The sequence below is a fragment of the Mus caroli genome, unplaced genomic scaffold, assembly GCF_978045245.1.
Source record: "Mus caroli unplaced genomic scaffold, Mus_caroli_1 scaffold_8, whole genome shotgun sequence".
Classification (NCBI taxonomy): domain Eukaryota; kingdom Metazoa; phylum Chordata; class Mammalia; order Rodentia; family Muridae; genus Mus; species Mus caroli.
In genome coordinates this window covers 100,119,186-100,144,023 of record NW_028227263.1, presented here as the reverse complement: position 1 = coordinate 100,144,023, position 24,838 = coordinate 100,119,186, and the positions used below count along the sequence as shown (strand labels likewise).

The following is a 24,838-nucleotide window of genomic DNA, read 5'->3' as shown; positions in this document are numbered from 1 at the left end:
AGATGACGACTAGGAGATGTTAGTCTCTTTCATGTTTGGGGCTGTATATTTGAGCACTGACTGGCTGGGTGGTGGACCACTACATGGACAATGGTGGAGTGGCCTCTTGGAGGGACTTACAAAGAATTCCGCCTGCAGCAAGAAAGGGTCCAGAGCCTTTTCATGTAGCTCTTCTGCCCGGAGGACACGGGAGGCGCTGAGCAGGTACTCATGGGCTGACTCTTCTCGTGGGGACACCAGGTAGCCGAAGCCCTCCTCATTGCAGCCAGGAGTACACATGTCCAGGGTCAAGGAGACATTGGAGCCTCTCCTAAAAAGGTCATAGAAGAGGAGAAGGAGAAAGGTGGTCAGTGGAGAGCAGAGTGGACTCCAGGAAGAGGGATGTGACAAGAACCTGTCCTAAGGACCATACTTTTCTGCCTACACCTATCTGTTCCTTCGCACAGTCAGGTGGAGGCCCCTGTTCTAAAAGCTTCCCCCTCATGCTGTTCCTAACACCTCCCCTTTCTGTTGAGGAAGGAGGCCCACAGGGGAGACATTCACTAAGGTGAGGCTCAAGCTCAAGAGGACACCTTCAGACTTCAGTAGCACAGTTCTAGAATAAGGCTGGCATGGGGTCAAGTGCATCTCTGCTAGGAGAGGCCAAGACCCTCTACATCTAAGGGAGAAGGGAGCCCAAGGGCAGCTAGCAGTAGCAACTCCATCATGCCCCAACTCCATCATGCATAGTGTCTAACACATCAGGACAGGAAGGATCCTCATTGCATAGAAAGGGGCACTGAGTTTGGGAGAGCACTAATATTGTCTAGGTTTTCACTATGAGGAAGTGGCTGAGCCAAGAAGCATTGTATAGGTTTTCTGAGTCCTCTTTGAGTATTTTTTTTTTTAATGACATTCTGTAGGTATCTCAAACCAGAAATGTGTTAGCTTACTTAGCTCTAAACAGAGGGTGTCACTATCTCCCAAAGCATGCTCATGAAATTCTATGGGGGTACTTTAGGCAAGTAGGGTTTTCATGCCCAGGAGGTTTTTGGGAAATGCTATCTATTGTCCCTTTGTCAAATTACACATTACAAGGAACAGAGGTAAGTCAAAACTCAAGGAATCTTAAGTTAAAACTGTAAGGAAACTAACCCTGACTTCCTCAAGCCAAGGAGAGTATCGGTATGTATCTGTGCACACCTAAACATGCCCATATGTACATGGGAAGGAATTGTATTATTATTATATTTTGGACATTCATCTTGTGGTACCCTGATCAACATGCATTGCTGGAAAAGTACATGTCTATGCATGCTAAGGTATGAAGACAACCCTGTTCTCTAAAGCAGGAGTTAGGCATCTACCCTCTAAGGAGAGCTGAGAGTTTGTGACCCCAGGCCCGTCCCCTCCTCTACCCCTCCCACCTCTCCTGTAGACCCATGGACTTGACAGTCAATGAGGCAGGATCAGTCTCAGGCTTGATGTCCATCACACAGTCAAACACAGGTGTCTCGGGCACCGCGTCCAGGTCCAGGAAGTCATCCTCTACCTTCTCCTCCATCCACTCTGAGTAGGTGAAGGAAGGCTGCCGGCTCACTGATTGACGCCTGTCCTCTGGGGGCAGTGGGGCAGGTGGCTCTGGGGGTGCCTTGAGGAGGTGCCACACCTGGTTGGGAGCACACAGCATCATGGACCGGGGATTGTGCTTGGTGCCCTCCGGGCTCCTGGGGTATCCCGTGGGATTGAGCTCTCTGATGCTACAAGGTTTGTAGCAATAACATTCTTCTGGTTCCTACATGTCAGGTTTCCCCCACTCTCTCTTCTCTGTCCCCAGTTTCTTGTGATTTAATCCTTCTGGGTGGGGCCTGGGGTTATTTCTGCCTCTGCCGTTTTTCTCAGCCCCCCTCACTTCTAGAAAGGAGCCTCCTGCTTTAAGGAGCTGTACTGCTTCAAGGAGATAAGCCCATCTTTGGGCCCCATTCAGAATCCTGGCCATCCCACCTGGAAGGGGGACTTTAGAGAGGGGTGGGGAGGGATGGCACTGAGGTTGAGGACAGAGGCACCTTACCAGGGTGGTGACGATGACCAGGCTCACAGTCAGAGAGACTAGCAGCAGACTTGGTATCCCCCAGGTCCCAGAACCCAGCCAGGCCTGGGGAACATCAGACAAACTGGTCAGTGTACTGAGAGACTGGGGAAGGGCAGGGTTCTTATCTATTAACCCATCTGGGTGGATGACCACAGAAGGCCTTTGGGTTCTTAGAAGCATCTCTTGAACTCAGACACCCCAGCCAGGGGTTGTGAGGGTGGGATGGGAACCCCAGCTTAACCCACTCCATCCCACTGTCCTAGGGGGCCCCCAGAGTTTACTCACCACAGGTCCCAGATGGTTCAACACTGTGAGCGAGGAGGAGATGAGGTCTGTGGTGTTCTGCAGCCAGGAGTGGCCATGGCCACTGAGCCAGAGCACCCCACAGGCAAGCTGGGGCAGTTGGGGGCGCAGACTGAGTGTACGGCTGCAGCCCTTTGCCCCTATATTGCCCTGCAGAGCTCACCTTCAGCCCCCACGAGGCTCCTGAGCCTCTCAGTCTGGGCAGTGGAGGGAAGGGTAGTGTACCCAGAGGAGGCCTCAGCACTCTTCAGGAGAAAAACTAATCACAGACAACTGAGACAGCCCCTCCCCACAGGAGACCCCACAGGTACACACAAGGGAAGTCTTCCAGAAAGGCTTCCTTAGACAGGGGTCTTCAGAGAGAACTCTGTAGGACATGGGGCTCAGGGACCCGGGATTTTGAGTTAGGGATTAGGGATGGCAGGATATGAGGAAATTAATTCCTGAGATTGTAGCTCAGAATTCCAGCCTTCCCTTCACTCCAGTCATGAAGACTTGAAGTAACTGGAGCCATCAGAAAGGTCTTCATCCCTCAACCTCCCCAGGCAGCCATCTTTGGGAGAAGGAGAAGGCCATCCATCCCTCAACCCACCCTCTCTCCGGGTCTGATGAAACCCATGACATCCTTACCAGGAACTGAGAGGCAGCAAACAGGCACAGGCTGCTTCTGACGGTGAGGGAGTGGCTCCCAGCGCCTTGAGGTGGCAGCTTCTGAGCTGGCTCAGAGGGCGGTGAGGGTGGCGGGGGTGGTGGCATCTCTTTCTGCTTGCTGGGGAGTCCTTCGGCCTCGTCCGGTGCTTCCATCTCTACCGGCTGGGGGAGACCTGAGGAAGTTGGGACAGGAGGGGTTGGTGACTTGGCTCTGGCTGAGCTCAGGACTCTGTGGACCTACGGTGGTCTGGCTCCTTTCAGGGTTGCTGTAGCTTTCCTCTCAGTCAGAGAGGCTCCACTTCCAGCAGTCACCCTCGATTAGCAAAGCAATATTCACCTACCTTCGTCAGAAAGAGCTACGTGTGGGTGGACAAATTATTTCTCTTTTATTTCTGCAGTAAGAGAGTTAAAATGGCAGGGGGGTTTCAGAGTTAATACCGTTGTATTTACGCAGCTTCATTCTTTTCCATTTCTTAAGGAAACAAAAACAACGACCTCAAACTCAATTAGAAAAGCAAGGGGAAGAAAAAGAATACGGCATAAGCAGGCCGTGACCGTGAACAAACCCGCCCACTCCCGCTCTCAGAATTTTGTCTTTTGTGATATGTGCTCCAAGTGGGGCTGGAAGACTGAAATCCTGGGGTGGTTATGACTGCGCATCTCCCCATCTTGAGACCCCTCCCCCCAATCAGATCAGGAAGCAGAAGTCAGAACAGTATGGAAGAAAATTTTGGTGAGAAGAATAGATAATGGCTACCTGGCATCTAATTCTGGATGGCTACAATTGGTATAGCCTAGGGTACTTATTCTTTGAACCTGAGTTTACTCATCTGAGAAATGGGGACTGTGTTCCACATTATTAGCCTTTCCAATTTAAGACTATTATTATTATTATTATTTAAAGACTTGTTTATTTAATGTATATGGGTATACTGTCGCTGTCTTTAGACACACCAGAAGAGAGCATTAGATCCCATTACAGATGGTTGTAAGCTACCATGTAGATGCTGGGAATTGAACTTAGGAACTCTGGAAGAGCAGTCAGTGCTCTTAAATCGGTGTATGTGTCTGAATGTGGGTATGTGCACATGAGCGCAGGTGCCCAAGGAAGCCAGAGGCATTGGGCTCCCTGGAGCTAGAGTTACAGATGGTTGTGAGCTGCCTGACGTGGGTGCTGGGAATGAAACTTGAGTCCTCTGGAAGAGCAGCAAGTGAGCCACCTCTCCCCATGCCTCAGGCTCTCCTGTCTTAAAAACACTATTAAGTGAGAGCATGCACGACTTGTCTTAGTGAAAGAATGACTCTTGAGGCAGAGTCTCTCATTGTTCAATGCTGTGCTGTAAGTGCTCCCAGCTGATCCTCCTTCTTGTCCTTCTTCTATCTTCCCTTAGAAATGCTAGAATTGGGGCTGGAGAAATGGCTCAGTGGGTAAGAGTTGTGGCTGTTCTTCCAGAGGACCTGGGTTCGATTCCCAGCACCCACGTGACAGCTCACAACTGTCTGTAACTCAGTTCCAGGGGACTTGACACCCTCATACAGGTATGCACACAGGCAAAACACCAATGCACATGAAATAAAAATAAATAAATACTTAAAAAAAAGAGAAATGCTAGGATTTCAGGTGCATTTTAAGATCTTTTTAATTTTTCTATGTGGGTTCTGGGATTGAACTCAGGCTGTTAGATTTGCATACTCATCCTCCTGGCTCCACTTCCTTCTTTTCTTTTTTCTTCCTCCCTCCCTCCCTCCCTTCCTTCCTTCCTTCCTTCCTTCCTTCCTTCCTTCCTTCCTTCCTTCCTTCCTTCCTTCCTCCCTCTCTTCCTTCCTTCTTTCCTTCCTTCCTTCCTTCCTTCCTTGAGGCATCATGAAATTCAGGCTGACCTCAAACTCACTATGTAGCTAAGGATGGCCTTGAACTTCTGATCCCCACCCTCCCCAACCCCCTTCCTGCCTCCCGGAGTGCTGTGGTTACAGGTTTGCACCACCATGCTTGGTTTATGTGGTGCTGGAGACCATGTCCTGGGCCTGGTTTCATGCAAGGTAACCACTTTACCAATCGATCTACATCTTCAGCCCACCCCTGCTTTTCTTACTGAGCCTCTACACCCTGTCAGGGGCAACACAGGCTGTCACCAAGTGCTCTGAGTGCCTCTGCCTGTGCCTGCAGGGCAGAAGCTCTGCTCTATTCTGATCCGGAGGCTGCTTTTCCATCAAGACTTTTCAAAAGGGAATTTCACGTGAACATTCTGCCTTAGATCCGAGCATCCTGATATGGTGTGGGGAACCAGGAACAGCATCCTCACTGTTCAGAGTTCCAGATGCTGGAAATTTCCATCCAAACTCAGGTCAGCATCCCACCCAAAAGAAAGAGCCTGACAAAGTGGATGTGCCCAGCTGGACAGGACAATTGGCATGGGCCTGTCTGTACATCACTATACATGTGGACTTGCATGTGTGCATTTGTTGGCTGACAACAGAAGCGTGTGAAGCCAACACAGCTGCCCATGTGTTCATTCACTCAACATTTACCGAGCCTCTCACCAGACTTAGATGCGCAGGCTTATGCGAGAACTTTGGGCTTGGAGAAGCCTTGTTAAAATCCCAGGCTCCTTGCTGCCAGCTGCAGACTCTAGAAGCTCCTCAATGCTGTAGTCCAGCTGTTCCTTGGTAGCTCCCAGGTGAGCTGCTGCTGTACCTAATGTTTGCCTATTCCCTCTACCTAGAATATTCCTTCAACACCCTGCTCTCTCCTTTGCCACTGTCTCTGTCACCTAGGAAACCCCTATTCATCTTGTGGTTGACAATTAAATGTCACCGGAACTAGGTGCTGCCCCATTACCCATGCCCTTTCTTCATACTACCACCCACCACAAGATACCTTGACACGCCTCTGTTCTGAATGCTGGCATACATTAATTCACTTATTATTCACAGCATCCCTAGGAAGTTGGTACTGCCATCGCTCCCCCGATTTTTACAAAGGGGAAATGAAGGACAGAATGGCTAAGAGTTATGTTTTTCCCCCCCTCAAGGTGGCCTGTTTGGTAAATGGAAGAGATGGGTTCAGTTTGAGGCAAGTCACTTGGGACTCTGGATACACTACACTCACTATGATTTGTAAAATGCCATGTAGAACGTCACTGGGTCTATTCACCTACAAGTCCCCGAGGGCAGAGTGGTATCAGTTTGTTTGTTGGCATCTAGGCTTGGTGCATGTTGACTGGATGAGTGCCTGATGGACAAGTGATAGTATTTTACCCTGTTCCTTCTGTTTGTTTGCATGTTTGAGACAGGTGTCGCTCTGGCTGGCCTGGAACTCACTATGCAGATCTCTGACCTTGAACTCAGAGATCGGCCTGTCTCTCAAGTGTGGGATTAAAGATGTGCACCACCCTGCCTGGCTCATCCTCCTCCTTTCCTTTTTTTTACTCAGTAAGGTTGGTGGTGGCGGGGTGGGGATGGGGAGGCGATAATATATACTTTGCAGAGATGCTATGAAGACTTTAGATGCTATAGATAAAACTCTGTATGCTTTCTGACAGTTTGCAGGCACCCAATAAGTGGCAGGTCATACTACAGTTCTTGCTTTGGAATGAGTGATTGCTAGCTCCATGGGAAAACCAGAACAAATAAATGCACATAGGTGATGTGTCAGAGTGCTGGGGGGGTCTAAGAGAGAAAGAGGAGGGTGGCTCACCCATGATGGGCACAGCTGGTGACCAGCAAGTTCAGATTGATTCTAGGTACAGAGAAAGGAAAAGCTGCTGCTAGAAGACAGACCGTGTGGGAGGCACATCCTCCTCTGTAGGAGGGTGATTTCTCAAGGGCAAGGCCCCCCCCCCCGTGCATACAGTTGATGGTGATGTCATGTAGGGAGGGGTGGCAAGATGCAGGCCAGGACCACTGGCTTCTTGGCCCAGCTCAAACTGCAGCCTTTGAGTTGTGTCTCTTCCCTGGGCCTTTTCCTATACCTATGTGTGCACAGGCACTTGAACTGGAGTCGCGTTCTTGTTTGTTTCTAACCTCATAGGGTAACAACATTAAGCTCACATAGATTAGAACTTTGTTGCTTTCTTTTTTAAAAAAAAATGATAGGTTTTTCTCTTAACCTACACTGTGGCATAGTGTTCATTTTGATATTAAAATGGTTTTTTTCCCTCCCAAAGTTTTGAATCAAATTTGTGCTTCAGGAAGACGGGTGACATTTATCCTGTGGCTTTGCCCTCAGGGTTACATGTGCTCCAGTCTGAGAAGCATGAAGCTTGCTTACAATAAAGTATCATGCAGCCATTATATTATGATTCTGTGGATGAATATTTAATAACATAGGAAGAAAGTTTGGAAGTTTGGAGTGCAAAGGTGAGGTTATACACAGTGCGATCTTATTGGCCTTAAGCTGTAAGAAAAGGTAATGTGCCGAGGAGAAGGTAGAGTGTGCCTTACGAAGAGGGGGTGGTGTTGCACACAGGTAGTGTGATGATCTGATGTGCAGTAAGTGTTAACAGCAATTTTTGTGTACTTATTGAGAAAGGGTGCCAGTGTGTGGCCCTGCTGGCCTAGAACTCTATGTAGACTAGGCTGACCTTGAACTCATAGAGATTCACTTGCCTCTGCCTTCCAAGTGCTTAGATCAAAGCCATGTGCCATCATGTCAGTTTTGGGGGGAGGAGAGGGAGAAGAGAGGTAATTTTATTTATATATCTTAAATTCCTGTCTGTCTATCTATTTATCTATCAACATATATGTAGCAAGAAAGACATTCTTAAAAAGAAACAAAAAGGCTGGGCGTGGTGGCGCACACCTTTAATCCCAGCACTTGGGAGGCAGAGGCAGGTGGATTTCTGAATTAGAGGCCAGCCTGGTCTACAAAGTGAGTTCCAGGACAGCCAGGGCTAAACAGAGAAACAATGTCTCGAAAAACAAAGGAAAAAAAAAAAAGAAAGAAAAAATTCTGAGTTCAGGTCTTACGAATCCAAGTTAGTACTCTCAAGTTTCAGGCTCTGACTCAATCCACACTAAGAAGTGTGGGATATAGAGAATGCCAGTGCACATAGCTCTACCCCTAACATAACAGCCACTCAGAAGGCAGGCAAGCCCCTCTGAGAACCTGTGGCCATTACATCTGCATATAGGAAATGGTAGGCTAACTGTATATGATGGGGTCCTGAATGGAGATCTCAGAGACAGAGGTGGAAGCTTTCCACATTGTTTTCCCTTTGAAACAGAGTCCCATGCATTACAGGTTGGCTGCAAACTTAGGGTGTGGCTGAGGATGACCTTGAACTTCTAGTCTTCCTGCTTCTACCTCTCAAGTGCTGGGGTGGTAGACATGCGTCATTGCACCTGATTTTATACGATGATGGGATCAAGTCCAGGCCTTTGTGCAAGCTAAGGAGGCATTCTATTAGCTGATCCATATAGCTTTAGCCCAAGGCTCTGCATTTAAAGAAAAAAATCTCTGGGGGTTCTGATGAACCAAATGATGAGATTTACCAGGCGCCAGGCAGATATATGTCGTTCAGAGCAGAGTTTATGTCAAGTCACTTTCTGAGGCCAGTTAGATGACTCAGTGTGTTAAGATCCTTACCATACAACTTGGTAACCTGAGTTTGATCCCTGTAACCTACATAAAGGTGGAAGGAGAGAATCAATATGATGAAGTTGTCCTCTGATCGTCACATGTGTCACCCCCCCCCACATACACACTAATGATAATATGAAAATCTAAAAAAAAAAAAAAAAAACTGGGGACCAAAAAGATTGCTTAGTGGCTAAGAACTTTCTTTCAGTTCCCAGCACCTACATTAGGAGGCTCACAATCACCTGTAATTCTAGCTACAGATCTGATATGTATACTTCTGGGCTCTGTGGGTACCATATGCATGAATGTTAATATGTATACACACACATGCATAAAAGAAAACATAAAATCTTTTTTACAATTAAAAACTTATTTTCTGGACAGAAATGATCAGATTAGACACACCATCAAACATACACTGTACTGTGCATACAATCTGGAGGGGGCTCCATAGACCTCCCATTAAGAAGCCCCGATCTCCACGGGTAGGCAGTGGGGAATCCCTGATAGAAAGTGGTAGAAACTCCAGATATGGAGAATGACACTGGGATCCCAGCCCTGACTTTAGCCTCTGCTCATCTGTGTGCGAGTCCAGAGCAGACTTATTTACATGCCAAGAGCTCAGACCACAAGGGTTTGCTCCCCTGCTATTCAATTAAGGATTTGCTGTGTGCCTACACTGCCAAGAACTGGGCCAGGCTCTGGGAATTTAGCAGTGAACAAGCAGCCCTGCCTATGAAGATGCCTGGGTCCTGGCCCATTCATTCTCTTAGCTCTTGTCCATCTTCTAGCGATAATGCTACTTCTTATTGTCCTGTGCCCCCTCTCACTCACTGTCGTGTTCTGGGAAAGGTGACATCACCTCCCTGGGCTGGCTGTGCTGTTCCCAAAGTAGTTGCAGTGGCCTCTCTATGACAGATGTTATCATTAGGTCCCAGTTGGCAGGGAGAAGCAGATGCTTGTATGGAGGGTTAGCGTCAGTAGTTCTCAGTAAGATAGCTGCTTTGCTATACATGAAACCACCACTCAGAGGCTGCTTGCTTACAGGCGATTTGATATGAGGCTCTTGAAAGGCTTGCCTCGAGTGGGGTGATAGCGATTTTTCCAGTGGAGGAAATATAGCCTTAGAGAAGTTAAACACCTTTTCCAAGTAAATGCAGACCTGAGATTTGAACCCAGAGCTTCCTGACAATAAGGGAGGGTTTCTTTTTGCCATATGACTTCTTAGGAAAGGGTCATGTGGGAACCTCTAACCCTTTCAGCTGTCCTGGGATGCTGTGCAGTTTTTGTGCATGCTATTTGGCAGGTGGATCCTGGGATATTGGGTGCTATGGAGGGAGGGGGAAGAGTGACTGAGAGGCAGGATCAGTAACCCAGGCTGAAACTTGTGAGATCCAGGGTAGAGAGTGAAGGCATATGGGCCTCAGGTGTCATCTGGAGCATGTGAGGACACGCTGATCTCTCTTGTACCCCAGCTCTCCAATCACACCATTCAGTTCTGCAGTTCCACTGCCTGGGGGCTGGTGCTGTGGAGCCTGAGAACCACAGAGACTCTCCAGTGACTCATCTGCCTGCTTCCAGCAGCAACCCACCATGACTGGAGCTGAAGCCTGCCTGTTCCTGTTTATGTGTGGAGGGAGATGGTCCCATTCAGCTTTTCTTCTTTCTTAGAGTGGCCAGGAGTGACTGCCCAGCCAAGGGCGGTCTACTGTTCACAGGAGACCACTGGCCATTTGGGCGTGGCACTTAGTCCTGTTCAGGTTTCCAAAGTCATTGACTATCGAGCCAGGGAGGCTTATCTGGCTCAGCCTGCTAATTTCTCTGAATAGACTGAGGGACAACTTGGGGACATGGGTTGCCTAAGGTCACTAGGTAGCCAAATGGCAGAGCATGGGGGTTGTCTGCTACCCCAAGCATTATGAACAGACACCCTCCATCCCTTTAAGACAGCATTTCCTATAGTCCAAGCTGGCTTTGAACTCCTCATGTCGCCAAGGATGGTCTTTGACTCCTGACCTTCCTACCCCCCCCACCCCCCACTTCCTGAATTCTGGGATTACAGATGGGAGCCACCATGCTGAGCTTCTGGGAACAGACTGAGTGTTTACCACAAGCTGGTGCAGCTCCTAGAGTATTGATTCTCAATCCCTCCTAACAATTTAGGAAATAGAGTCAAGTGTGTACATGTGTGTGTGCGCATGCATGTGTGTGTGCATGTGTGTATGTGTGTACACTCCTGCATGCAAGTGAAGGCCAGCAGGGTTCTAGGAGCACCAGGAGTCCTGGTGAAAAAAAAATTCTGGTTCCTCTCTGCAAAGGCAATGGGCAGTAGACGCAGGTATTTGGGAGTGTGAACTGGCTCCTGACATCTCCTCTGCTCCATCAGTCCTGCTAGCCAAGATTGAGATCCACAAAAGGTGAAGCAGGACAAGTGCCTGGGGAGGGAGCAAGGCTCTGCTGGATAATAAACTGGCTGATGGTAGGCCTGTGTCTTGTATTTGTGTCCACTATGTACATGCCAGAGGCCAACCTCTGGTGTTCCTCAGGTGCTGTCTATCTTATTTTAGAGGCAAGGTCTCACTGATTAGTCTATATTGGCTGGCCAGTGAGCTCCGTGGACCCTCCTGTCTCTGCTTCCCCCAGGAGTGGGGTGGTAGGAGATTATGAGCACCCGATGCCATATTTTTTAAATTTGTTTTTGTGATGCTAGGGCTCCAAACTCAGGCCTTTGTACTTACACAACCAGCATTTTCCAGAGTGAGCCATCTCTCCAGCCCCACCACCCACACCTTATTCATCTCTCTGTTTCTTCAGCAGGCAGGACGGGGTAGAACAGGAAAACTATTTTCAGCGTGAGAAGATTCTGGACCAGAATGCAGGTGCTCACCATTCTCAGCCCCGTGACTTGGGCAAGGTGCAGAACCTCTCTGTGGTCGTTTGAACAAGAGTAAATCTTCCACAGCCCCTTCACCAACAGGTGGTGGTCTCTGCCCCCATACCAGGCAGAAGAGATGCCACATGCAGGATTGCCAGGCTGGAAATGGAAATCCAACATGTGCTTGCTGGCTTCTTGTATGAAATTTGGCTACCTGGTGAGGAGAGACTCTGGTGACCTCTTTACTAGCACTAAGTCCTCTAATGGCTGCATGGCAGAGGTATTGGGACTGTTCTTTTACAGTTCAGAAAAAAGAAAGATGTCCAAGAGGAAGGGACCTGTCCAAAGCCATCGTATGAATGGAAGGGTCAGGGCACAGACCCAGGAGGCCTGGTGATGGCATCAGCCTTCTCATTCTGGCTCTGTTACCTACCCTAGGCTGTTGCTGCTGCATTTGCCTCTCTAGGACACAGAGGGCAGGGTGGGACCTCTCTAGGCACAGTCAATCGTGTTCGGTGGGTGGGCTTTTCTGGTTAGGGAGACTCTTAAAATTCGGACCGGGGCCAAGATGATGGAAGGGATTTGGAGGTCAAGGGTACATACTGCTTAGTCTGCTGTGGACACATGGACTGATCACTGCTCACAGACAGGAGAGAGTCTGCTTTTTGGAAGGGGGACTGATGGGGGACTGTGTCTGGAAACTTAAGCTAGGCAGACCTCCAGGAAACTTGAGGAAGTCCTGAGGCTGAAGCCAGTCTGTCTTCTGGGCAGGCAGCTTCTGGTAGTGGCTAGAAGCCTGAAGATTCAGAGTCCTACTGATTGAGGACTCCAAATCATCACTAGCTTGGTCGTTTACTACATGTGTGACCCTGGATAAGCACAGTGACTGCGTGACAGTCTGAACCTAGTTCTCTAGAAAATGGTTGTGCAAACATTATCTCATAGGACTTTTAGGCTACCATGAGGTAAACACATACACATGCTCAGCCTGGTATCTAGCAGATCATGAATGCTCAGTAGATGGTAGCCAGCAGTAAGAGATGAGGTGGGCGAGAGGTGGGGTAGGGAGGCCGGCTAAGGTTAAGGACTTCCTGTTCATGGGCCAGCTGAGCCTCCAGGAGGACAATGAGCACCCCACCTGGATGTGGGCTGGGGCTGTGAGACTGCTGGCTGAGAGCTGGGGTCAGTGAGTAGAACGGGCCTGGACGGGGTTTAGGGAAACAGGGAGGCTTTGTCTCTGCCAGTTAATTAAATCTAGAATGCTAAACAAAATGCAACTCAAGTACACTTTGGACAGGATATAATGGAATGGTTCCGTGTGAAACTACAGACAGCTCTGCAGCTGCTCACAAAGGCTGAGCACTCCATGCTTCTCTGGAGTGGAGGCTCTAAACTATGAGGGTGAAAAGCTTCAGTGAGACTCTATGGGTGCATTCCCTGTGCCAGCCACCATGCTGAGAACCAAGGGAACAGACATCGGATACCCTGGGGTGATGAGGTACCAGGAACCCCAAGGGCCTGAGACCTAAGCACTAAGACCCATGGAAGATGAGAGTTTCTCATTTGACCTTCTCATTTCCCTGATGAAGAACTGAAGCTCCAGGGTATAAAGAGTCTTTCTGTTTTATTTTTGAGACAGGGTCCCATATAGCCTAAGTGGCCTTGAACTCACTATGTAGCTGAGGATGACCTTGAACCCTGGATTCGCCCACCTTTATCTCCTTAGTGTTGGGATTACAGGTGTGCATCACCACCCCCTGGTTCTGAGGTTTGTCCCTAAAATTCTCTCATGTTGCTCCCTCATTAGTAAGATAGCAAAGAGGTTCCACAGGGGGCCTCCTGAGAGTCGGTGGCCTAAGACTCACAGCAGTGGCAGGCCATGTCCTAGCTTGGAGTTCTTCAGCAGTTTTGGCTAAATGACCTCAGAAATCAAAATCCATGGCTGTCTATTATTTTTCTCTTAGGATAAAGCACAGGTGTCCTAGTCATGGCTGGTAGGAATGGTCTAGCACCTCCTGGCTCCTGTGCATCTCTTTAAGGCTCCACTTACAATGCCTGCCTCCAGGTTGTCTGTTGAATTGGTCTGAAATCAGAGGGTGTGCTCCAAGATGCAAAGCTCAAAGAAAATTGTACGTAGTCTCTGGGTATTCTAGTTTGCTTTATACTGCAGTAATAAACACTATGACCAGAAACAACTCAAGGAGGAGAAGGTTTATTTCATCTTACAGTTTACAGTCCCTTATGGATGGAGGTCAAGGCAGGAACCTGGAAGCAGAAGCTAAAGCAGGTTTCACAGGTACTGTATGGGGGCATCCTGAAGGACTGATAGATAATATTGCTGCTGCTTATTGGCTTGCTCCCGTGGCTTGCTTACTCTGTTCTCTTATACAGTCTAAGACCACCTGCCTTGGGGTGATACCACTCACAGTGGGCTGGGTCCTTCCACAGGAATCATTGATCAAACTGCCCTATGTATTTGCCTACAGACAATCTGATGGAGACAGTCTCTCAATTGAGATTTCCTCTTTTCAGATGACTGATTCTAGCCTGTGTCAAGTTGACAACAAACAAACAAACAAACAAACAACCGCATCACAGTGAGGGAGGAGTAATGTCATATTTCTCTCCTGTGTGATTGATGAGAAGAGTGAGGTAGGAGATGTGGCTGCATGCCCATTACTAGAGGGGAAGAAAGGCCAGGTATTCAGGGACATAAAGAAAGCATTTGCATCTATTAGGAGCAAAATATCAAGGAACTTAGACTCATGCATAATACTGAGTAACAAATCGAGATCCAACACAGTGCAGGAACAATTTGACTTAGGACCGAGTTACTGCCCAAGAAGCTCAGTACAAGTTGAAACCATCCTACGTAGACATGTTTTTATCCCACCTGACCTGCAGAAAAGCAAGCTTAGCAATCAGGCAGAACGTCTGTGATTTACCCTGCTGATCTGACTGACCAGAAAGAAGCCTCAGTCCATCATCGTTCCTGCCCAGAACCCTGTTAAGAGTAGCGCACTGTATGTTGCTAGCATGGGAGAGGATTCAAATTCGAGGTTCTGTTTCTTCTGCTTCACCTTCACCTTCAAGTCAGAAAGAACTTTAGTTCCAACCATTGTAACACACGGACTGTCTATTCAATATACACAATTTAAAAAATAGAGAATGAAATGCTGAAGTTATTCAGCAAGGGCAGGAATAAGAATGAATGTTAGACACATGAACTATGTATAGAGGGCACAGCAGAGAGAAAAAGAAGCAAGTGCAGGAAGCCAGACAGGGGCCTCATGTGGACCAGGGAAGAAGCATGGCCTGCCTTGCTGGAAACTCTCAACACCCCCCCCCCCCCTCCAAGGAAACCAGAAACCAAACCACTGAACTGGAGAATGGTCCGGTGTCTAAAGAGAAAGACAGGACAGACAGGGCCTTTTGTTCTGTCTCCTAAGTCTGGGGGAGCTGGAGCGATCCTGTTCGGGAATCAACACCTCCCAGAAGGAAAGGCTCATGGATCTGGTTGCAGCATAGATGATTGTCAAGGAGCCTTTGAATCTCCTTTTACCTGAGTGGGCTCCCAACATGACCTCTGAGTCATTTTGTAGGTTTTCTACAAGGAAACAGGATGCCCTGGTTTTTTTTTTTTTGGTCAGCTGACTCTACAGAGGTCTCATAGGATTAACCAACCCTTACTCATGGACTTGGGTGAGTCCCAGGGTTGGGGTCTGTCAACAAAGCAAGCAGAGGTAAGGGGTGCCTTCCAACCTACAACTACAATCTAATTAGCATTTTGGGATGGTTCATTGGTATATCCTAAGACTCTGTCTCTTTGAATTATAAGGATTTAACTGTGTTAAAAGATGGACATTCTATATTCATGTTTTAAGATTGATGACACACTAGCCCATATATACAATTATATAGAATTTAACTTGCAAATTGAACAATGAAAGATACAAAGAAGGAAGCATACTGAAATATTCTAGTGGGTTGAAAATGAAGCTGGATGGAGGGTGATAGTTATATTAAGCTTTATTAAAAGCTTTTCAAATTTAATTATTCATCTTTTAAGCAATATAGTAGACAGCCCCCAAGGTGGCCCTCAATGATCCCGCCTCCTGGTATTCATAACCCTGTGCAGTCTCTCTCACATGATAACCATGTTAGGCTCTGTGGCCAAAAGCACACAGCAGAAGTGAAGGCAGAACACTTCTATGATTAGGTTAGAAGAGACTGTGACTTCCATCTGGGGTGCTCTCTCCTGCATGGCATGCTCTCTGAAGTCATCCACACTGGGGGAACCAGTGTCTTATTGGGTCGCTATGGAAGGGTCTGCTTGGAGAGGAACTGAGACCAACAGGCTGCAGGAATAGGAGGCATGTTAACAGCTGTGGGTGAATTTAGATTAAAGCAGGTGTTTGGCCTCAGCTAAGTTTTGAGATTACTGTACAATGACCAACATTTTGAGATGTTCTGAAAGGCTAAGCCAGAACCATGAGCCCTTTAAATCATCCCTGGGCTCCTGAATAAAAAACACAGTAAGATAATGAATGTTTTAAGCTGTAAAGTTTTTGGTAACTTGTGCAACAAAATTTGCCGAACACAGGCAGCCTTACCCCTTTCTGAGATGACAACATGCTGGACTCACATCCTCTTGGCTGGGTGTGGCTATTGTGGGTGTGGCTATGGTGGGCCTTGCTGCTGGGTTCTAGGACCATTGGTGTGGGCTGGTAGAGGGAGGAACTGGGTTAGGTGGACAGAAGAAGTGCAGTCCCAAATGGCCTTGTTTGTAATGGAGAAATGGTCTCTTAAAAATGTATATTGTTAATTAAGTGCCTTTTTTTGAATGTATATTTGCCACGGCGTGTGTGTGTGTGTGGAAGTTGGAGGGCACCTTACAGGAGTGGGTCTTTCTCTCTACCACGTAGTTCTCAGGGATTGAATTTAGGCCATGGGATTTAGTAGCAAGCACCTTAATCTGACAATCTCTCTTGCTGGATCAGAAATGGCATGTTTTGGGGGTGGGTGGGTTGGGGACTGGTGGGGGGGAGTGTATTGGGGACTTTTTGGATAGCATTGGAAATGTAATTGAGGAAATTACCTAATTAAAAAAAATAAAATGAATTAATCAGAAAAAAAAGAAAGTTGTTTGTAGGTGTTAAAAACATGGTATATACATATGTATTATGTATAATATAATTAAAATATACATATATAAAATTAAAAAAAAAGAAATGGCGTGTTTTAAGGAAGGTGATAGTCAACTGGAATTTGGCAAAAAAACAAAACAAAACAAAACACAAAAAAACAAAAAACAAAACAAAAAACCAATCTGTCTTAACAGTCACAGTCAGCCAAAGCCTGAGTGGGGTGGGCCGATGTTTAGAGATGTGAAATGATTTGTTCAGGATCCCAAGCTTTGAAAGGAAGGGCTCAGATTCACATCCGGGTCTGAATCTAACAATAGAAAGCAGATAAAGTGAATAGACCCTGGTTTACAAGCTCTGTGCACATACCAGCTCACTGTGGCCTCACAACTGCTGTGGGAAGACCAACTTCCCCACTCTCCAGTGCAGGAGAGTGACCTGAGGGCTGGAGTGGTGCAGGGACTTGTCCTGGTCCAGCTATGAGAGTGACGCCAGGCACCTGGGCAGATGTGCTCAGCACCAGGAGAATGGCTCTTAGTTTGCTTATGTTTAAAAGACTGCTTTCCTCTTTGACTAGGTATCCCTCTCACAAGTGAAGGGGTCCATGAAGCCAAGAAGACATTTGTTTCCCCCTTTCTACCCACATCCAAAGCTTCTCTGTGTGTCCTGGCCTGAGTCTGGCTGTTGAGCATGGTGCTCTCTCTTCTTGTTTTCTGAACTGCTCTGTGCACTTCTACTTTGCAGAAGGTGTGTTTGGAGCTCAGATGCATGGGCCAGAATGCCCCTGCACATAAGTGCATGTGAGCATCCTTATGGTGGATGGAGTCAGCTAGGCTAGTTTTGGTTTTCTCCAAACTTTGAATCTTAATGCAGAATGACAAGGAGCCATAGTTATCTCCTGGCTTAACTTATGAACCTGGCTTTCCAACTCCTTACAGATGAATATTGTCCAGATAGAAGGATGTAAAATATTCCATTTCAAAACGTATTGGCTCTATTTCCAACTTTAACTTATTTTGGTATAGCACACAGTGGCCTTACAAGTGTTGGAGATGAGTCTGCACACAGCCGTGCTTTTTACAAACAAGTAGAAAAGCCAAAGACTTAAGATATGCAGAAGTGCGTTGTTGATATAAGGAAAGGCTTGGAAAAACAATGGGGGTAGGAAATGGGAGAAAGGAATTGATATTTAAGAAAGAAACCAGTGTAAGAGGAGAGGAGGAGATGATGAAGGTGGTGTAGATTCCTGAACTCCATCAAGAGGAAACATGTTTCTTCTTTTACTTGCATCTGGGCTGAGAGTATGGCTAGCTCTGACCAGTAAATCAAAATAATACTATAGTTTCTGAGGCTTAAGAAAAATGAAGCGCCAGTTTCTACCCTCTTGGAGTATTCTATCTTAGAAATCAGCTGCTATATGAGAAGTCCACGTACTCTCAACTACCATGCTGTGAGGTAGCCCAGGGTAACTAAAGAGAGAATGAAGCCACGTGGCAGAGTCGGAGGCACCAGGTGCATACGAAAAGTTTTCTCTCAGACATTATTTCTCTGGTCAGCAGCAGGTGAGCACAGCCCAGCGGATTACCTTAGCTAATGTGGAACAGAAGAACCCCCAGCGGATTCTTGCCTGATCCTTTAGTTTTTGAGCGGGTTAAGATGGTCTCTGTTTGAAGCCACTAAGTTTTGAGACAGTTTATAAGGCAGTGATAGGCTGAGATCTGTAAAGAAGAGATGAGCCCAAGTCAAAGGACAAGGTTGAAAGGGCCTGCTTTACGAGGAGGTTATAAAGAATATATTGAGAGCTATGGTGACTGGACAAAAAAGGAGCTCTCCTTTTTTCTCCTAGTCTGTCCCCACGTGTCTTAGGAATGGGATGAATTCTCACCTGTCTCAGTGGGCTCTGGCATCAACCTCTGTGAAGGCAGCAGCCGCTGAGACTCTTTTTTTAGTGTCTCTGCACACCCAGACAACTCCATACAACATCATAGCCATGTCCACCTCTGTGAAGGTAACAGGACAGAGGTTGTTCTCTTGCCAGTTGCTGGTCCCTTTCCTATCTGATTTGCAACAGTACTCTTGTCAGGCTACGTTGGCTCTGTGAGCTCTCAGACCTGTGGTGGACAGTCATGGAAGCTATGTTGCTGAAGGACTGGTCAGAACTTGAAGTTTGAGTCATGGAGCAGGCTTAGAAAAAATGAAAATTTCATGCGTTTAGCAAATTGTATCTTATATCTTGGGTATCCTAAGTTTCTGGGCTAATATCCACTTATCAGTGAGTGCATATTGTGTGAGTCCCTTTGTGATTGGGTTACCTCACTCAGGATGATGCCCTCCAGGTCCATCCATTTGCCTAGGAATTTCATAAATTCATTCTTTTTAATAGCTGAGTAGTACTCCATTGTGTAAATGTACCACATTTTCTGTATCCATTCCTCTGTTGAGGGGCATCTGGGTTCTTTCCAGCTTCTGGCTATTATAAATAAGGTTGCTATGAACATAGTGGAGCATGTGTCCTAGACCAAAGTGTGGACACTTTGCCCCTTCTTAGAATTGGGAACAAAACACCTATGGAAGGAGTTACAGAGACAAAGTTTGGAGCTGTGACGAAAGGATGGACCATCTAGAGACTGCCATATCTGGGGATCCATCCCATAATCAGCTTCCAAACGCTGACACCATTGCATACACTAGCAAGATTTTGCTGAAAGGACCCAGATAGAGCTGTCTCTTGTGAGACTATGCCGGGGCCTAGCAAACACAGAAGTGGATGCTCACAGTCCGCTATTGGATGGATCACAGGGCCCCCAATGGAGGAGCTAGAGAAAGTACCCAAGGAGCTAAAGGGATCTGCAATCCTATAGGTGGAACAACAATATGAACTAACCAGTACCCCCCCGGAACTCGTGTCTCTAGCTGCATATGAATCAGAAGATGGCCTAGTCAGCCATCAGTGGAAAGAGAGGCCCATTGGTCGTGCAAACTTTATATGCCTCAGTACAGGGGAACGACAGGGCCGAGAAGTGGGAGTGGGTGGGTGGGGGAGCGTGTGGGGGACTTTTGGGATAGCATTGGAAATGTAAATGAAATAAATACCCAATAAAAAAGAACATTAAAAAACCACTAATAAAGGTAAGGAAAGTTAAAAATAAATGAAAGATTATTTTTTTTTTCTGTTCATGCTCCATATTATGGAATGACTACCATCGTTATTAGCTACCGTTTATGGAGTACTGTGCAACAAACACTTTCGATCTATTAAGTCATTCATTAACTTAACCTTACATCTTATATCTATCACCATTTGTAGTTGAGAGAATAGAAATTTGAGGTCAACTCAGATGATCTACCTAAGGCCATGGTGCCAGTTAGTGGCAGAGCTAAAACATGAACCCAGGTCTGTCTACCTCCCCAAAGCACTTCAAGGCTCAGCCTCTTGGGTTCCTGCTCTCATGTCTGTCTCGGTGTCAGGAAATAGTTAAGCTCCACCGCTGTTGACTGGTGGATACTTGGCTAAGGTCTCTTCTCAAGGCAATGATATTATAAAATGTCACTTCATTAGTGTCTTAGCACATCCTAACAGTGCTTTGTTTATAATGGCCCAAAGGCTCAAATTATCAGTCAGTGTAAACATCTCTAAATGCATTAGAAGTCCTAAATGAAAACAGAAGCATCAATCTAGTAAAGGAATAAAAACCAGCAGAAAGGGGTTAGGGGTCACTGCAGAGTTAGGATAAGCAAGCCTTCATGAGTACAGGTCTCAATCTCCTCTATTCCATAAAAAGGCACCCAGGATAAGCAATTGCTTCTTGTTGAGGCCAAGATTGCTTCCCTGGGTGCAGACAATAATCCATTGAACACTGGTCAGTCTACATATAGAGTACTGTGCCTAGTGCTGGGCCGGGACCTGACTGAAGATGGAAGCAGGGCTCATTAGCTACCCGCCCAAGAAGTCATCTCTGACCCTACCCAAAGGACAAGTTCTAGGCCTTCACTGTACACTTGAAACCTTATGTGAACCCAGGTGAATATCAAACACTTAACTCTTAGGGTAGCTGGGACGATCATGACTCTCATCAGCTATAGGGGCTCTCTGGGGTACCTTGGTCTCAAGAGCAACGTCATTCTTAGATGTGGGACTTGCATTTCCTCTCATTAGGCCATACCATTCTTTTTTTTTTTTTTTTTTTTTTTTTTTTTTTTTTTTTTTGGTTTTTCAAGACAGGGTTTCTCTGTATAGTCCTGGCTGTCTTGGAACTCATTTTGTAGACCAGGCTGGCCTTGAACTCAGAAATCCGCCTGCCTCTGCCTCCTGAGTGCTGGGATTAAAGGCGTGCGCCACCACGCCTGGCAGGCTATACCATTCTTTTAGGGCAATAATTTACAAGGTCCAGGTGCCCATGCACCTACCTGGTGTTCATGCCTTCTTCTCAGGCAGTACTCTGATAATGAGGTCTTCAGTATTCCCTTTTATCATATTTTATCATGACCTGCCCCCCCTGAGCATCATTTTGAGGGTACATACTAATTGAGGTGAATTGTGGACCATGATTAGTTATACAGTGTGATGTGCCTATGTGCATACATGCAAGGGCCCTTGCAGTAAGAGATTGGCCGGGAGGTGGTATGCCATTAAAGACCTCCCTTGTAAAATTCAGGAGTCAGCTTGTCCATGAGTCTGCCCATTGGAGACACTGAAAGCGAGACTTAATGATGTCACTCGATAGTGTGGCCTGCTCATCACTGGCGTCAGCATTCTCTACCTCCTGTGTACCTGAAGGAAGTGGTGGATTTGAGGCTAGGGCCACGGCAATGCTGGCTGGGGAAGAACAGAGCCCCCAGCAGCAACACGGTTGTTTGCTTTGGTGTTCATGCAAATGTGAACACCTACATGCCCAAGAGCAGGAAGTGTAGGTTTGCATGTACCGATGCGTTTGGGTGTCTGCGAGCAAGTAAAGTGAGCATGTGAGGGGAGTGGAAGAGAGGAGAGTAACCACCAAAAAAGGAGTGTGTGTGTGTGGTGGTGGGGGGGGGGGGGAAGAAAAGATGTCTGTGCAAGCATGGAGTGACAGGTCTACACCAAGTACCAACCATGGTCCCTGCAATCAAGAGTGCTAAATGGCAGGGGAAGAAGAGGGGATGCAGAGGGAAGGAGTGTGCTTTCTGATCTTGGTGCACATGTATGAGGTCAGGGTGGAGTCCCAGGAGAGTCCCAGAGAGAGTGAGAGGGCAAGTGTGTCTTTTAGTTGCCAGGGAGCTTATGAAGTGGATGAAGGCAGATGTCACTGCAGAGCTGAGCGAGCTGAGCATGCAAGAGGAAGGAGACATGCAGGTGTGTGTGTCCTCCGGAGGTGCGTGTCCACCCCCACAGGGCCCTGTGAGTCTGAGGCGGGCCACGTGCTTGGGCGACTGTGTGGGCATGTGCGCGCGTGCGCGCGCGCGTGTGTGTGTGTGTGTGTGTGTGTGTGTGTGTGTGTGTGTGTGTGTATGGGAGCATGCGGCTGTGTCAAATGAGAACAAACACAAAGTGTGTGAGCGCACGTGGGAGTTGCCCTGGAGGGTGTGAGCAGCCTACCCGCTTTGAAGGCAGCTGTGGGCTTCCTGGATTGCTTGTGATGCCTAAAGACATCTTCACTCCAGGGAACGCTATCTAAGAGGTCTATATGACCTGCCTCATGCCGGCTCAGGTCCGGGTGACCGAGGCTCTGAGTGTTGGCCGTGTCATCCCACTCTGAAGTTTGTGTGGGAATGGATGAGTCACCCAGCCTGGCTGGCCCTCACTCTGCCTGTATCTTGCCCAGCAGGGAAGGCAGTAGGGAGGGAGAGAGACTACTTGGGGCTGTATTCCTATACTGCTATTATCATTATGCAATTGCTCACAGTGTCTATGGGTTCTTCGGAGGCCCAGCACCCCAGTGCTCTTGGCCTCTGTACATTCATCTGTTTTATGTCCAGGTTGCCATTTAGGTCAGCAGATCTGGATGACCAGCCTTTGTGGCAATAGATTTCACACCAGGATCAGCGCCACACAATCACAGTGCTAAACCATCTTCCAGTTCTTCCCCACCTACCTCTGCTTCACTTTCATTTTTTTCTACGGTCATTCCACTGTTGGCCCATGGTTCCCCCTCCCTACGTGTTGCCTATCTTCCCTCTACAGTGGATACTTACGGATGATCTCAGCTCTTTATTAATTCACCGAGCCATCCAACAATCCTGTATGGCACCAAAGATTAATCTTTTAAACATGTTTTATTTTCTTGATTTTAAAAAATTATTTTATGTGCATTGCAATTTTGCTTCCATGTCTGTCTCTGGGAGGGTGTTGGGTCTCCTAGAGCTGAGGTCACAGACATCTATGAGCTGCCGCGTGGATTCTGGAAAATGACCGCAGTTCCTCTGGAAGAGCAGCCAGTGCTCTTAGCTGCTGAGCTATCTCTCTAGCCCTGCAAAGATTAATCTTGACACTTTATAGACAGCAGATCCAGGAAGGTGAAGTTATTAACTTCTCTGATTAGTGACAGATTTAAGACCAGAATCTCACTCTTTTTTCCTTTATATTAATTGATTTAATGTATATGGGTTTTTGTTTGCATGTACGCCTCGACACTACATGCCTGCAGAGTTCACGGAGTAACTGGAGGCACAGACCATGTGTGAGCCTCCATGTGAGTACTGGGAATTGAACCTGGACCCTCTGGAAGAATAGCCAGTGTTCTTATCAGGTTAGTCATCTCTCCAGACCTGAAGCCCCGCTCTTAAGACATAATATAGTCTTGTGGGGTAGGTGCTTTCTTAGTGTAGCTTTCTATTAGATTTCCTGAAACGATTACAGAGCCGGTCACATGTAGGTGCTCAGTTAATGGTGAATAAATGGAGACATGGCTGAACAAATGCTGGGCATGGAGGACACAGACGTGAGACAGAGTGGGCCTTGCCTTCATGAGCTCATGGTCACCAAAAGGTAAATAACCATTACAATACTGTATCTGCCTGGCATCATGGGTGCCTAGAGGGCACACACCTTTCTGGGCCTTGGCAGATAGGGCTTTCCAGAAGTAGGACACAGAGGGAGACAGGCACAGTGACACTGCCTAAGTCCTCCCTGGGGACAAACATCCCTTTACTCTCTCTCACTCAATCTACAGACAACACTGACTATATGGAGACAATGGAGGGAGACCAGGGCAGTGGTGAGGTCATTGGCTCAGGAATGGCTGGACTGAGTCTTCCCTCACCAAATGTCAACCAGCTAAGGGAATTTGGGAAGAAAGCCCAACTTCCCTGGGCCTTGGTCCTGTCATCTGTAAGATGGGGGCAGTAAATGATACCAACTTCCTGAGTATTGCATAAGGCAGGCAGTGTGCCAGCTTCGATGGAGATGACTAATCTCCTCTTCCATTCGACATTGTTTGCCGGCTCTGGGGGAGGAGAGTTAGAATTAAACGTATTGTGCTTCTTACTGTAGCCTCTCTGCTGTGGCTCTGCCCCATTTTCCAGAATTGGCCCAGCAGAGAACCTGTCCACGAACCTTCATTAAGGTAGGGACTGTGTTTCAACTACCACTATGTCCTAGCTCCCAATCCAGTACCTGAGACATGGTAGGTACTCAGTAAATGTTCTTACCGAACCAATGAGTGGATCACATCTATTTACTGCCCCAGGACCTTTGTGAAGATGAATATTCATGTTGCTGTTCTTTCTATTTTCAGATGATGGGCTGGAGGCAGGTCCAGCAAGGTTAAATGACTCGCCCATAAATACACAGCCTGTAAATAGCATAGCCAGACCCAAATGCCAAGCCCCATGCTCTTCCCTTCACACTGTGCTTCTCCCTGCTTCCTATACATTATGTCCTACTTTCCATGGATATTTTTCTAGCCAGTGGGGTCATCTCTGGTTGTAGAATCATCTCCGAATTCTATGACTCATATCTGAATCACAGAAGTGTTTAATAGTTGAAAGGGACTTTGATGTCACTGAGATCTCCCACCCACTGTGGAAACTTCCTCTCTATTGCTTATCTTCCAGCACTTGGATGCCTCCAGTGATGGGGCACTCATTTCCCTTCTCTGGAATCATCAGCTCTACGACTGGGCCACTCTGAAAGTCAGGAAGCTAAGTTCATCCCGTGGACCCACATCTTTCGTGCCTACATGTTGGGCTTATGCCATCACACTAAAATATGAGGGATGGATATGTCACCCCCCCTTCCC

The 24,838-nt window shown here is 47.2% G+C and overlaps 1 protein-coding gene across 3 annotated transcripts in view; it reads right to left on the bottom strand.

Moving 5' to 3' along the window:
- Ptpn5 (protein tyrosine phosphatase non-receptor type 5) overlaps nucleotides 1-24,838 on the bottom strand; it is a 56,728-nt gene that overhangs the window by 9,803 nt on the left and 22,087 nt on the right. For 2 of the 3 annotated variants that reach the window (XM_085841712.1, XM_021167904.3), the window contains exons 3-7: nucleotides 3,005-3,198; nucleotides 2,357-2,464; nucleotides 2,051-2,134; nucleotides 1,407-1,648; nucleotides 121-310 (exon numbers count right to left, since the gene is read on the bottom strand). In XM_085841712.1, the coding sequence (XP_085697838.1) occupies nucleotides 121-310; nucleotides 1,407-1,648; nucleotides 2,051-2,134; nucleotides 2,357-2,464; nucleotides 3,005-3,198 (818 nt within the window). Of the gene's footprint in view, nucleotides 1-120; nucleotides 311-1,406; nucleotides 1,649-2,050; nucleotides 2,135-2,356; nucleotides 2,465-3,004; nucleotides 3,199-18,510; nucleotides 18,578-24,838 lie in introns of those variants that run through there. The other variant, XM_085841713.1, reaches the window with a different exon arrangement.